At 39.3% G+C, this 15,949-nt stretch overlaps 1 protein-coding gene across 1 annotated transcript; it reads left to right on the forward strand.

Annotated features, from left to right (window-relative positions):
- Positions 1–3,783: 3,783 nt before the first annotated feature.
- On the forward strand, positions 3,784–14,800 carry akap12a (A kinase (PRKA) anchor protein 12a). The gene is made up of 4 exons (XM_084394074.1): positions 3,784–4,156; positions 6,166–6,265; positions 6,449–14,578; positions 14,659–14,800. Exons 1-3 carry the CDS (start codon positions 4,046–4,048, stop codon positions 14,536–14,538), a joined length of 8,301 nt encoding a protein of 2,766 aa, XP_084250200.1. The 5' UTR covers positions 3,784–4,045; the 3' UTR covers positions 14,539–14,578; positions 14,659–14,800.
- Positions 14,801–15,949: the final 1,149 nt, after the last annotated feature.

Here is a 15,949-nt window from a genome sequence, read left to right on the forward strand (position 1 = left end):
ATTGTTTTTGAGCCACACCAATGTTTATTTTACCTTGTGTTTGAGATTACTGAAATAACTTTCTCCCAAGCTTCCATTCTGAGCATTCAGAAAAAGGGTTTTCTGTTCTAGATGTTCCGTACATGGTGCTCCTTCAATTTTACAAGCTGTCCGGACTCTGCTGATGGAAAGCAGCTCAGCATCATGTTTTCAACCATCATACTTCTCTACTAGTAAGTTGTTCTTTGAAAGGTGAGTAGGCCTATTAGATTTGAACCACATACAGACCCTTTCCAAAAAATTTGAATATCATGGAAAAGTTTATTTATTTCCATAATTCCATTCAAAACCCTAAACTTCCATAGATTATAGATTCAGGGCCCACAACTTAAACGATTTCACGTATTTAGTTGTTTATTTGTACATAATTTGGGCTTCCAGCTCATAAAACCCACGAAAACAGGATTTAAATTTTTTTGAATATTACATGAAATCACACAGTAATTACACAGTGATACCATGGTCATTGAACCAGGTTTTGGTTCTTTTGGCAGTGTGGGCAGGTGCAAATCCTGCTGGAAAATGAAGGAAGCATGAAGTGCTCTGAAAATGTCCTGGTAGACGGCTGCGTTGACTCTGGATTTAATAAAGCACAGTGGACCAAAGTCCTCTTTTCTGATGAGAGCAAATTTTGCATCTCATTTGGAAACCAAGGTCCCAGAGTCTGGAGGAAGAATGGAGAGGCACACAATCCAAGATGCTTGAAGTCCAGTGTGAAGTTTCCACAGTCTGTGTTGGTTTGGGGAGCCATGTCATCGGCTGGTGTTGGTCCACTGTGCTGTCCACTCAACGCAGCTGTCTACCAGGACATTTCCAGAGCACTTCATGCTTCCTTCAGCAGACAAGCTTTATGGAGATGCTGGGTTCATTTTCCAGCAGGATTTGCACCCTGAGTTGTGGGCACTGAATCTATGGAAGTTTAACGTTTTGAATGGAATTATGGAAATAAATAAACTTTTCCATGATATTCACATTTTTTGGAAAGGGTCTGTACAGTATGTAGTGAAAAGTATGGATACCCCCTTATAATGAGCAGTTTGATTTTTCAAGACATTTCTGTGAGGACATATCTTAATGCATCATATAATATTAGAGTATGGGCTTTAATTATTAAGCAGGAAGGCCCGTTTCTGTCCAAGCATGGCAGTAATGTCACGATCCACACTCAAAGAAACAGGGAGATCCAATTGCAGTAAGAATTTATTAAAGGGTATCCAAATCGTAACCAGTCCAGGCAGGGGTCAAAACCAAAGTAGCAATCCAAAATAAACAAGAACAATACAAACGGGCAAGAAGGCAGTACTCAGAAGTGGGGTGATGAAAAACAAGGACTCCGTAACAAACATTAAACAGGCAGGGTATTTATACACACAGAACTAACAATCATAATGGGGAACAGCTGGGTGCAATGAACAGTGATGAGTGCAGACAAGGATTGTGGGGAATATAGTTCCAATGTGAATGACACCGTGCGGGAAGAGGACCTCTAGTGGACATCAGGGAAAACACAACCCAGACACTGTGACAAGTAATAGAAATGCTTTATGGTGTAGTGGAACTAACTGGCCTGCACAGCTCAGACCTGAACCCTGCTGAACACCTTTAGGATCATTTGAAACTCCAACTGCAAGCCAGGTCCCTTAATTTATGCTTTTCAGTCTAAAAGGGATCAAATCCCTGCATCCAATTTCAAGATAGTGGAAGGCCTTCCCAGGAGAGTTAGATTCATGCTTTTTGCATGCTTTTAAAATGTCCGACAAGCAATGTATACTAGGGGTGTAACGGTTCTCTGTAAAAAATCTATCCGTACCATTCTCCATCACCACGGTTCTGCACGCACTTGCACCACGGTTCATCTCAGATCTGACAAACGCAGATGAGACCTGAACAGCATACGTTGCTATCTGTGTTTAAACTTCCAAATCTGCCAAATTTAAACATTCAAGCGCAAGACACGACAGAGACACGCGTGCACGCTATGAGAAGATTTGTGTGTGCACTAATCCAAAGCACGACCACAGAGAGCGTGCAAATATTGAGTTTTTAATGTTAAACAACAAAAGAACAAGAAAATCACTCACTGCTCTTGACTGAATAGCTTTTGTAACTTTAATAATGATTAATCTTTATTTAATTTATACAGTGAAGATGCAATGTTATGCAATGTTGTTTTACATTTGATTGAAAACTGATAGACCTCGGCTACCTGAAAAACCTAAAAACTATTGTAGGTGAATTAAGGGTGATTGGGACATACGGTCGAATGGGACAGTATAACTATACAGAGTTTATTTTCTCACCTAATGAGTGAAATTAAAAACTTTTTTTTGCTGAGCCCTAGCTGTGAGACCAGGTCAATATAAGACCAATATAAGGTCCTAAAATTGTTTTAGCTACTATATTGTACAAACTTTTGATGGAAACACGAATATGATGCACTACTGATACAAAATCAGTAAAAAAAAATTGTTAATATCATGTTTCTATTTTCATAGGTTGTTTTTATTTTGTACCATCCACCCAAACACAATTTGGGTGGATGGGACAGCATGATTTTGGGTGATTGGGACAGTGCTTAAAGGCTTTGCTAATTAAGAAAATTATTAACCTTGCAATAGAGAACCATTGTTTATGCTCTGTATGCTCTAAATCAGTGGTTCCCAACCTCTTTATTTGTGTAAGCCCTAATCAACCACAAAAATATTCTAGCTAGATTTTGCTAAAATAGAACAACCAAATTCTGAAAATAGAAACATTATAGTTAATTTTTTTTACTAATTGTGTTGCTAAACCATTTGCATGTTTCCATTAAAGGAATGTTCTGTTGTGCAGGTTAAATGCGGTTAATTCATAGAGGCACCCAACATCTCATCCAAATAATGCCCCTATTAGGCTCAGTTTACACTAAAAGTGTATGTAACACTACTAACACATCCTTTCATTATAATATAAAAAAAAATCCTGTTCAAATAGTTCAAACATCTTCAGTATTACAGAAATGTATCATGTGTTGGGCAGTTGTTTTTAATTTATAGCAAGAAACCTTGGACAAGGCGGAAATTCAAAAATGTTCCCAATCACCCTTAATTCACCCTATTTATGTGCTGTTGCTTGTAGTTGGATTATTTGTTCTTATTTTTTATTCGACAGTAGTCCTTTATTCCCTGAACACAGCACATTCCGAACCATGAGTAATTTGATCCGTTACAGCCCTAATTTCTACATGGACCTAACTTTGTCATTCACACATTGCCATTCACAACAGAAAATTACAACAAAATCAGAAGCACATAATTATATTGTAGCAATGTAGCATTAATATTTGTTTCACTGGGATTACTGGAATAGACAAACTTGAGTGTCCACATACTTTTCGCCATTTCATTTATGAATGAGTGTGAATTGAATTTCTGGCTTGACCTTCGATTGTTTTAGTTCTCTTCTTAAATAGCCTATAATTAATTGGATTTAATATTAAGACATTGATATTAAAATATTTATTGGCAGTTTAATTGCTTTAAAAACAAATTATATCACAAAAAAATACATTTGTATGTAGGAAGTGTCACATGAGAACACATTTTTTCAACTTTGAAATTAACTTAACATTTGTCTTATTTTAAAAAAAGCATTTAGGCTATAGTTATTCCACAGTAACGTTATGAGTTGTTTTTACAAGCTTTTAATTCGCCTAAATCCAATATTATACATAAAAACATGCGATGAATAGAGAAGCATAATCACGAGATAAATACGTTAATTGTAGTGGTTGTCCCTAGGTCATCCCAGGACTCTCCTTCTCTCTCCCATTGATCCGTCGAGGCGTGCCAGTGTGTTCATGTGATGCAGGAAGGATGCGTCCTAAAAGAGTTTGTATCGAGCCAAACTGCATCACTTCTGAGTCCGACCACCGCTCAGCACTCATCTTTGGATATCCTCCCTTTCGCTTTGCAGTTACATTGGGTGAAAGGGAAGAAAGCGAAGAGAAGGAGAGAAGGATTGTGAAATGGGAGCTACGGCATCATCCAGCGGCAGATGCGAGGAGGATGAGGCGGAGGAACTCGCGGTCACTGCAGCAGCGAGCGAGGCTCAGGAGGACGGCAGTGCCGATGACAAGGTAGAATACATCAAATCAGTCTTCTGCTTGCAAAGAAATGCTTCACAAACTTTCAAAGACACGATCTCTGAATCTAAGGACACGCACGGGCTGCATCTCAAAACATAGCGAGCTGCCTACCTAGATAGCATTTTGCAGAACATACATATGTTAAGAATGTTTGATAGGTAGACAGGATGGTTGCTCTTTTTTTTTTTTTTTTTTCGGGAGAAGAGATTTCTCAGTTATGTTTTTCTCCTTGTTTCTCCTTGAGGGATACATAAAATACACTCAAATTAGACATTTGTTGACAGTGAATGTAAATAGTCATAAAAAGAATGGGGATAGCAGTTAATTTAGTCTTGATCATTCAATGAGAAATGTGACTTCATGTATGAGCTTTGATTGCAGACTTTGGTGTTTTGGCAAATTTGAGCACAGTTTGAGACATTGTTGACATCTATTCTGAAACTGTAGAGTGGACACATGTGACATTGCTTTTCTCATAAGAACATTTTGAGACTAAAGCTATAATCTCCATTTGATCTCAATCTCATTGCTGTTTAGAAGAAACATCTGATAGCATACATACACACACACACACACACACATATATATATATATATATATATATATATATATATATATATATATATTAGTGTTCTGCTTGACGTACTAAATTTATTAGTTATTTATGGGGGGAAAATGTCAAAATAAATGTAAAAAAATAAAAGCTATTTACCTGCAGTATAAGTCAAAAGTTGAAAGGAAGAAGATTAGGTGACTTTGTCCTATTTATAGGTGTTTGGCCTAAATACACTATAGTGAACAAAATTTGCATTTGGTCATGGTAGTTCAGATTAGATAGTTTATAGTTTATATAAATCATATATATATTTTTAAATATCTCTGTAGTGAATTCAGATTCAGGAAAATTCTATGGAACATTTTCTTTATTTTGGATGGTTCTTTACTTTCAAGAAAAACATTGAGGAAGAATTTGTCATCTTGTGGCATGAGAACTGCAGGAGTAGACATATTTGGGTAAAATCACACACATATACAAATCATCTGCCAAGTGGCAAGAATAATACAGTAACCCTAATAATTGATGCATCCCCAATGGCTGGCAAAAGATATATGGTATATTCTTTTACACCCGGACTCTAAACTTTAAATTAGATTTAAAAGTGTTTCATCACTACTACACTGCTTCTTATTATGTGGATTGAATTACTGGTTTGGCCTTTGATGTTTGTTTTCTTGTTTATCTGAATCATTTTATTGTATTAAAAGTGAAGGTTAAGAATTTAAAATGCAATTTCCTTTTGTTTTTTGAAAGACGGTTTATTTCAACATATCACAACTTTGTTTGGGTTTGTCAGTTGTTTTGTACTAATGTGTGTACATTAATGGATAGGGATATTTGTAGTGCTCTTATTCCCAAAGGATTGATGGAATTTTCCCTTACTGTACTGGGTGCATTGATTTTCCATGTAAAACATGCTGAGGTCAGCCATGGTTTAACAGGAAGTCTGTGAGATGGCTTTTAGTCAAAGGAGAGCTATCTGATACTCGGATTCCTCGGATAACATATTTTGTTTTGTTAGTTATCCCAAGGGACCTCTCCTTCAAACTACATTGTGATTATGTGGTTAACGTTAAGCAAATGTAGTCAAATTATATTGTGATAACCTTTGAAAAATGTTTGGGGAATTTCTTAACTTCAATCTGTCACTATATACTTTTTTATTTTTATTTTAAAATGTTGGGCCTGACTGAGCCAACTGATTTTAACCATAACCTTTTGAGTATGTTGTTGTTCATTATTCATTGTCTTACTATATACTTTGAGACAATAGACATTAATACATTTTTATAGCATCATTTTGTATTATTTTAATGTGTGTAATGTTTGTACAATGCAAATTAACATTATTTATTGTTCCTTTATGAGTCATAAGGACGGAGAGCTAAATCCATTGTTTAACTTGTTGGTCACTCCTTAATTTGAACTATCCTTTGCTTAGTTGTTACAGAAAAATGGACAGATCTCCAATTTGAATGTAAAGACAAGGAGCCATGCAGATGAATTAAATGGCCACTTTGAGGAAAGAGTACTTGAAGATGGTAGGTGGTACTATGTTATTGCTATTCAATTAATTGTCTCCCTCATTGTTTCCCATTTGAAATGAAAACAGCGCTTATATAGTAGTAAATATCCAAGCACAAATATTTTTTATACTGTGTATATATATATTTATAGCATACATACTCAACTTTCTTGAACTTTCTTTCTTTCTTTTTTGTTAGTTGGCTCAGGGTTTGTCACTCTGAAAGAAGATGGCACAGAAACAACTGAAGACCTTCAGGAAATGGATGCTCTTCAACCAAACATTAAGAATGAGAGCACAGAGATGGTCAATGCAGATGGTGAAGAACCTAAGGAGGACAACCAAGTGAATGATATCGATGAAGTTGGCTTCAAAAAAATCTTCAGATTTGTTGGATTTAAGTTTACCCTAAAAAAAGACGCATGTGAAAAGACTGAAGTAAATGAGCAAGAAGAAAGAGTTGCAAGTCCCTCAGAGGACTCCAATGACACTCAAGAGAACAGTGCAGTGGCAGCAAATGAAAACACGACTGACGAGACTCACAAAAGTGAGGCGTTTTCCCAGCCTGATGCAGCAGAACCCTCTCAACAAACAGACAATGAAACGGAGCTGGATCCGGACATAAAGTTAGTTAAACATCATGTGGAGGACACACCTGATAAAGAAATGGCAAAAGAAAGTCCTGAGCCGGAGGAACAAATGTCACCAATCAAGCAATTCTTTACACAAGGTATCTTTGCCAGTTTAAGAAAAAGAAAGAAAGAAGAGGAAATACAGAAAGAGAGTAAGGAAGAGGAACTCAAAAGAATCGAGAAAATTGATGCAGATGAGGCTGAACATGAGGACAGTAAATGCATGTGTCTTGATATCCCTTATATTTTATCAGAGGAAGAAAAAGATGCAGTGGAGAAAGCTGATGACAAGTTGTTACCCGAAGGAGAGCTTCTGAATTTTCTAGAGAAAGATAAGGTACAAGGAAGTCCACTTAAAAGACTTTTTAGGAAATTTTCCACAAGAAAGCAGAGAGAAAGTAAAGCTGCAGAAAAGGTGATCGAGGCCGAGGAACAAGTCTCTGAACAGCCAAAGCCATTCTTGGAATTGACAGAGCAAGGGGAAGTGGAGGAACCAGTGATTGGGGAACCAAAACCTGCTGAAGAGGAGTTGGTTGCTGATGTAAGCCCTCAAGAGTCCAAAAAGAAATCTGACACCACCGTTTCCTGGGAGGCACTGATTTGTGGTGGCTCCTCTAAAAAAAGGGCTAGGATGAGGACAAATGAGGATGAAATGACAGACAAAAGAGAAGAAAATGAGAAAACAACTGAGTCTCCACTTGGAAGTTCCTTTGAGGGTGATTATGATCATCTCACATCATCTAATGAACAAACAGGAAGTCCTGCAGAGGGAGAAATGGGATCCACATGGAAAACGTTTAAAAAAATGGTCACCCCAAAAAGAAAGGTCAGAACTGGAGAAAGTAGTACCCCTGAGCAGATACCTTCAGACAGTGAGATGAACAAAGACGATTCATTTTCTATGAAGAAACTTATTCCAGGGCATAAAAAAAGAAAATCGGAAGCAAGGCAAGAACAAACTTCCTCAGATGAGGCTGCTAAGGATCATGAAACAGATGATGAAGATGATGAAACCCCAGCTATAATTCCCCTGTCTGAGTATGAAATAATTGAGCCTGAAAGTCTGAAGGAGGTGAATGAACAACGAGTTGAAATAACAATAGAACATGAGAAACCAGAGATGACATTACAAGTGTTAGAACAGGACACATCCAATGACTTGGTGCCTAAAATTGCAGCTAAAATTTCAAGTAACACTGGACCAACAGTCATACATGGTCTATCAGAGGACTTTGAAGAACTCACAGACTTTGTGAGCAAACATCAACAACTGAGTGATATACCAGAGGAAGGCATAATTGAGGAAAGCATTGTAACACCAGTATCATCTGCAGAGTGGACAACACAGGATGACACCTTATCTGAGGACATTGTGGAGTTGACAGCTGATGCGGTCACTGCTCCAGAACCAGCAAGTGAACAATTCACTGGGGATGACACTACTGAAATGGTCTCAGCAGTCTCGCAACTAACTGAATCACCCTGGACATCTGGACATGTTACACCAGTGTCAGCTGAATATGGTGTACAAACATCAGATGTGATCCTACAGGAAGCTATTCAATCCATCTGCATGACTCCAAGTATTCAATCGGTAACTACAAAAGATGAAAGGCAAGAATCTCTGGCCGTGTCATGTTCACCTTATATTGTACAGTCATACACACCAGAGGAAACAAAGGTTTTGGTTGCACATAAGAAAACTGAGGCAACAGCAATATGTACAGGCCTAGTATCCCAAGAAATAGAATCTGTTGAAGAGCATCTCCCTGCACACTTAGTGGAGGCAATACCTGAAGTGAGCGATGCTGTCCCAACTGAATTAGTTTCTGATAACTTTACAGATGAACCTGAAGCTGCAGGACTTGAGACAGATGAGGTCTATGAAGCTGAAATCAAGGATGTGAAGACTGAGTATCAGGAAATAATTGAGAATGAAGAAGAATCTGCCACTGAAACTCAGCTGGATGTAGAGCAAGTCATTAAATTAGTGGCAGAGCCTTTAGTGGAAGAATTAGAGGAGACTCATATGGAGGGAAAAACAGAGGAATGTACAACTGGTATTGAACTCGGACAAATGATTGATGCAATGCAAAGTGAAGCTGGGCTGGATCAGGTTATGTCAGACTACACCCATGGTCCTGAAACAGAGAGTCCATTGTATCCAGAGTTAGAGGAACCTGTGTACAAACAACCATTAGCTGCTAAACCTGAAAAAGAGCTGAAGCTACCAGATGTTGAATTGTCACCTGCTGAGTTTGAGAAAGCTGCACTCACTGAAGCCTCAGATGTCCCTGAGGAAGAAATTGAAATGATTGCCTCAGTGGAGGAGTGTCTGGAAAGCAAAGAACGTATTATAAGTTCAGATCACATAGTGGCAGAGACACTGGAGTTAGAAGACAATTTAGAAGAAGAAGTTGAATCAATACAAGTTGATGTCTGTGAAATACAAGATGGCGTACAAGATGCAGTCTTTTTAGCAGGTAATTCAGCAGTGACTGTAGAGGAGATCAGTGAGAAAATGGCTAAAAACATTCCAGAAGCTGTAGATGAATCATTAGCCAGAGAACAGATACCAGCCAAGGAGGTGTCACTTCCAGAATCTGTATTAGTTGAGCAGGCTGAAGAGATCTATAAAGTAGACATTGATACAGATATGGATAATAACAAAGTGGATGACAGAGCAAGTGACAGAATGGACAGGATTTTTCTAAAAGAGGTACTTGCTGTAAAAGAAGGGCAACTTTTAGAAAATACTGAAAGCAATGAAACAGACAATCAAGATGTTTCTGCTCATACAAATACTACTGATGAATCTCCTGAAATAACTGTTGATGCGGATACTGAAAATGGAGAGACGGTTCATGAAATTAGAGAACACACAGTTCCTAGGTTTTCAAAAGATGTATCTGAGCACACAGAAACACCAGCAGAGCTCAAAACTAGTTGTGAAATCATACTGACACCTCTAGAGACAGCATTGCCAGAAGTTGAAGAAAGACCTGTACCAATACAAATAGTGGGTTCTCAAATAGAGGAGTGCAGTGAAGACACCAAACATAGTCCAGAACCGCCCAAAGAGAATGAACAACCAGTGACAACTGAGAATATTAAGACTGGTAAAGTTTTAGAGATGGTTGCCATTATTGAGAATACAACAAAACAGTCAGGGAAAGAGAAACTAACAGTGGTTGAACCAGTAGCACAGGCACTCGCAATATCAGAGCTACCGACGGCAACAGAACAAGAGGGCGATGCATCTGAAATGACTGTAGTTCATGCTGAAGCAATAGATGGTGACCAGGCTTCAGCAATGACATCAACATTAATGAAAGAAACAGCAGTTCCAGAAGAAAAGGTTACAATGGCTGTTGCACCCAAATCGGAACCAGAAAGGAATGACTCAGGGCCGACTGTGACTGAAGTGGCTGCAACCACAGTGCTGGCACAAAACAATACTGCTACACAAATGGAAGTTAGTAATGTGAGTGAACACAAGAATGAAGCAGATGAAGACGTTAGGATAAAATGTGAACCTCTTGAACAGCTGATAGAAACGACAATGTCAAATAAGTTACAGTTAGACAAGGCAGAAATTAAAGATGAAATACAAGCAGAAATGGAAGCAATGCCCATAGCACAGGTACCACCATTTAGCTCTGAAGTTACAGAAGAAATGCCAGACATTTCTGTTTCTGAGATACAAACACAAGTAGTGAGTGAACTCAGAGCTGCGACACTTGAAGTGACAGAACAGAAGGTTGAAATGCCAGTGGTAACAGAAGTTAAAGTTGAGACAGCTGTAGTAACTGAACTGGAACTGGAGAAACCTATTGTCACATCAGTGGTCACAGAACTTGAAGTAGAAACGCCAGTGGTTACATCTACAAAGACTACAAAGGCAAAGACGACTGATACTCTCAATTATGTTGTAACTCCACAGAATCAAAACATAGACACTGACACGTCAGTGTTGACAACAGTGGTCAAAGAACAAGTGGAGGAGATGCCCACTGTTATTTCTGTGGTAGTGACACCAGCTACACCTCTAGATGAAGTAACACAATGTGTAACTCTAGGCAAAGAGTCAATGGTTGTAGCACCAGTGGAAGACACACCTGTTGTGACTGTAGCAGCAGAAACACCAAATGTTGAATCAGTGATTGTGAGGACTGCTGTGGCCCCAGTAGTAGACATACAGAATGTGATTCCAGTAGTAGCAACACCAGATCTTGGTTCAGTGCTAGTAACAGTGGCTGCATCTTCAGTAGCAGTAGTGACTACAGTAGCAGAAGTAGCAGTTGTGAGCACAGATGTAGAAACACCAGCTGTGATAGAAAAAACGAATATGCCCCCTCTAGTAGAGATCCCAGCAGTGCAGTCACCAACTGTAGGTCCAGTGATAATGTCATTAGCTGTAACATCTATGGCGGCGACTCCAGCTGTTGCTTCAATGACAGAAACTGTACCTCTAGAAGAAGTTACACTAGATGTGACCCCATTTGCAGAAACAACAGTGAGCCAAGTAATCAAAACTCCTGTGGCTTCCATCACATCAGTAGCTGCAGTGACAAAGACACCAGTCGTTGAGATACCAGCTATAATTCCAGAGACAGTACCAGAGACTGTATCTTCTGTAGTAGCTACATCAGCTGGAACTCAAGTAGCATCAGAACAAAATGTGACATTTGTAGTAGAAACTCCAGCAGTATCTGGAGTTTCAGTGGCAGAGACATCACCAGTGGTAGAAATACCAGCTCAGATTTCAGTAATTGTAACAGAAGCAGCAACTCCAGTTACACCAGCAGGAACTTCAGCAGCAGAAACGTCAGCTGTGATCCCAGTAGTTGAAACTCCTGTAGTAAAATCAACTTCAGTTTCACTGGCAGAGACACCAGTTGTGACCCCAGTGGTAGAGACACCAGATCAGGTTTCTGTGATGGTAACAGAGACTGCACCTACAGTAGTTTTTTCAGCAGTGACTACAGCAGCAGAAACACCTGTTGTAATACCAGCAGTTGAAACTCCAGTGTTAAAGTCAGCTCCACTTGCAGTGGTTGAGACACCAGTTTTGACTCCAGTGGTACAGATACCACATCAGGTTGTAGGGATAGTAAAAGAGGCTGCACCTCCAGTAGTTGTTTCATCAGTGACTTCAGCAGCAGAAACACCTGTTGCATCTTCAATTGCAGTGGCAGAGACATCACCAGTGGTAGAAATACCAGCTCAGATTTCAGTAATTGTAACAGAAGCAGCAACTCCAGTTACACCAGCAGGAACTTCAGCAGCAGAAACGTCAGCTGTGATCCCAGTAGTTGAAACTCCTGTAGTAAAACCAACTTCAGTTGTACTGGCAGAAACACCAGTTGTGACCCCAGTGGTAGAGACACCAGATCAGGTTTCTGTGATAGTAACAGAGACTGCACCTACAGTAGTTTTTTCAGCAGTGACTACAGCAGCAGAAACACCTGTTGTAATACCAGCAGTTGAAACTCCAGTGTTAAAGTCAGCTCCACTTGCAGTGGTTGAGACTCCAGTTGAGACTCCATTTTTGACTCCAGTGGTACAGACACCACATCAGGTTGTAGAGACAGTAAAAGAGGCTGCACCTCCAGTAGTTGTTTCATCAGCGACTTCAGCAGCAGAAACACCTGTTGCATTTTCAATTGCAGTGGCAGAGACATCACTAGTGGTAGAAATACCAGCTCAGATTTCAGTAATTGTAACAGAAGAAGCAATTCCAGTTACACCAGCAGAAACCTCAGCAGCAAAAGCATCAGCTGTGATCCCAGTAGTTGAAACTCCTGTAGTAAAACCAACTTCAGTTGCACTGGCAGAGACACCAGTTGTGACCCCAGTGGTAGAGACACCAGATCAGGTTTCTGTGATGGTAACAGAGACTGCACCTACAGTAGTTTTTTCAGCAGTGACTACAGCAGCAGAACCACCTGTTGTGATACCAGTAGTTGAAACTCCAGTGTTAAAGTCAGCTCCACTTGCAGTGGTTGAGACATCAGTTTTGACTCCAGTGGTACAGACACCACATCAGGTTGTAGGGATAGTAAAAGAGGCTGCACCTCCAGTAGTTGTTTCATCAGTGACTTCAGCAGCAGAAACACCTGTTGCATCTTCAATTGCAGTGGCAGAGACATCACCAGTGGTAGAAATACCAGCTCAGATTTCAGTAATTGTAACAGAAGCAGCAACTCCAGTTACACCAGCAGGAACTTCAGCAGCAGAAACGTCAGCTGTGATCCCAGTAGTTGAAACTCCTGTAGTAAAATCAACTTCAGTTGCACTGGCAGAGACACCAGTTGTGACCCCAGTGGTAGAGACACCAGATCAGGTTTCTGTGATGGTATCAGAGACTGCACCTACAGTAGTTTTTTCAGCAGTGACTACAGCAGCAGGAACACCTGTTGTAATACCAGTAGTTGAAACTCCAGTGTTAAAGTCAACTCCACTTGCAGTGGTTGAGACTCCAGTTTTGACTCCAGTGGTACAGACACCACACCAGGTTGTAGGGACAGTAAAAGAAGCTGCACCTCCAGTAGTTGTTTCATCAGTGACTTCAGCAGCAGAAACACCTGTTGCATCTTCAATTGCAGTGGCAGAGACATCACCAGTGGTAGAAATACCAGCTCAGATTTCAGTAATTGTAACAGAAGCAGCAACTCCAGTTACACCAGCAGGAACTTCAGCAACAAAAACATCAGCTGTGATCCCAGTGGTTGAAACTCCTGTAGTAAAACCAACTTCAGTTGCACTGGCAGAGACACCAGTTGTGACCCCAGTGATGATGACATCAACTGTGACTCAAATAGCAGAAAGGGCAGTTGTGAGCCTAGTACAAGAAATTAAAGTAGGAGCACCAACTGCAAATACAGTAGTAGAGAGACCTGTTACGATCCCGGTGGTACAGACACCAGCTCTGGTTTCAGTGACTGTAAAAGAAGCTGCACCTCCAGTAGTTCTACCAGCAGTGACTGCAGCAGTAGAAACATCAGTTGTGAGTCCAATAGTAGAAACTCTAGCAGTAAAGCCAACAGTGTCCCTGGCAGAGACACCAGTGCCTGTAGTTCCAGTAGCAGAAGCACCTGCTGTGACCCCAGCCATGCAGACACCGGTTGTAAAGCAGATAGTACAGACACCAACAACTCCAGTCGTGCCTTTGGTAAAAGCAACACCAGTTGTGACTGTGATAGAGACACCTCCTGTGACTACTGTTGAAGAAACACCAGCAACACAGACATCTGCTTTAGCCCCTGTGATGGTGACACCAGCTATTGGCCCAGTTGTAGGAGTAGCAGCTGCAGCGCTTTTTGTTGTGACACCAGAGGTAAAGGAAGCAATGTTGCAGGTGGTTGAACAGGAAAAAAAGGAAGCAAGGGCAGAGCCTTCAGTTGTGTCTGAAGATGTTGAACCACCACCACCTATGGCAGCAAAAGAGGTAAAGACACCAGTTTTACCTGAAGAAAATGCCAAGGGTTCCTTGCAGCACGAGCCTGTTACTTCAACAGAACCTCAATCAGAGGTCGAGGATGATGTGTGGGAGGATGCTGTAGATAATATTGGAGATTCCCTGGGTCTAGTGACACACACAGATGGTACACCCCAAGATACCGCTGCTAAACAAGCATCTGATGCTGCAATTTGAGAGTGGCATGCTAAACCAAATGAATGATATTAATGATCTAGTAAGTGATTACCTTATATTGCATTTAGCTGCCAGGATTTTTTTTCTTTGAAATTAATAACAATGATTTTATGATTTCAGGTGCAAATTTAACAAGGAAAGATCAGAACTTTTTACACATGGAAAAGGCTCACCTGGGACTCACATTTCTCACAACAAAGAAATGACCAAACCACTGAGAAATAAAATTGCATCATTAAAATTCCAATAAGTTTAACTGTTCAGTAGATAGGCTGTTCTTTGATCAATCACTACTTTTTTATTTTCTATTTTCTTTGACAGAAAACATGTCAACATATGAAACCCTTGAAAAGCAGCTATTTTGTCATATTCATACTAAGGATATTTGTCAATGCATTATTTATATGCTGATTCTTACATTAGAGTAAGCTTATCACACATAATATAACATTATATTGCATATCTAAAATGAAAAGTTTTTATATAAAATATAAAACATTTGTACACATGCATTACATCCTATAGATTTGAAAGTTTGGCATGTTTAGTTTAGGAAAATTATTGTCATTGTTGAAGGCAAATGCAGTTGCCTGGTGTGTTAAGATATGTACTAATCTTAACACTGATTACTGATAATAAAGAGGTCAAAGGTTAATTTATTTTGAACCATTATATGCCTCTTGTTATACCTCTTGGGGGAATTTCTATGACATTCTAAACATGATGTACACTTTACCAAAGCTATAATAAGCACTTCACAATCACGTTCCAAGAGAGGTTTAGACAGTATCCTGTCAGAATCAGTCACTTAATCTGTAACTGAAAATGACAGATTGTTTAATTTGTTTTACAAAGATATTTTACAAAGTCAAAATCTGATCAAACAAATGTTTTATTTTTGTTGTCCATACTGCGATATGCCATTGTTACAAATTATGTTTAATTTACAGAAACGGCCAATTCAAGAAAGTGTGATTATTGTTAGCATCAAAAGCATGCAAACTAATTTTGCAATTACTGGCTTGTCCCCCCCTCCCCAGAGAAGCACTTAACATATATAAATGTTACATATAATGAAGAACAATATACTCTGTACTCCATATGATCATTAAACTATTTTGCATTTTTGTTAATATTATACAAGCTGCCTTGCTGTATTATGGGGGTTTGAAAGCATCTGGCCTGACAGAATAAGCCATTACAGTACTGATATCAACATTTTAACTTATTCTAATATATTCCTAGGAAGGAAGTGTTTGAAACCATCTGTACAGACTTGACTATCCAGGCTATGCATCTTTTAAGAAGTTGTAATATTAACAATCAACTAAATACAGGAGTATGGTATTGTTCTTGTATTTTAAAACATTTCAAAATGTATGGTTTAATACAAATTATATTTCAAGTTTTT

Source organism: Rutilus rutilus (assembly GCF_951802725.1).
Source record: "Rutilus rutilus genome assembly, chromosome: 21".
Taxonomy (NCBI): domain Eukaryota; kingdom Metazoa; phylum Chordata; class Actinopteri; order Cypriniformes; family Leuciscidae; genus Rutilus; species Rutilus rutilus.

What these genes read in the sequence shown, in the direction of transcription:
- akap12a (XM_084394074.1), top strand. Translation starts at nt 4,046, where the DNA reads ATGGGAGCTACGGCATCATCCAGCGGCAGATGCGAGGAGGATGAGGCG. An exon ending in ACGGCAGTGCCGATGACAAG is followed by an intron (nt 4,157 to 6,165) that starts GTAGAATACATC and finishes TCCTTTGCTTAG; the next exon opens with TTGTTACAGAAAAATGGACA. An exon ending in GGAAAGAGTACTTGAAGATG is followed by an intron (nt 6,266 to 6,448) that starts GTAGGTGGTACT and finishes CTTTTTTGTTAG; the next exon opens with TTGGCTCAGGGTTTGTCACT.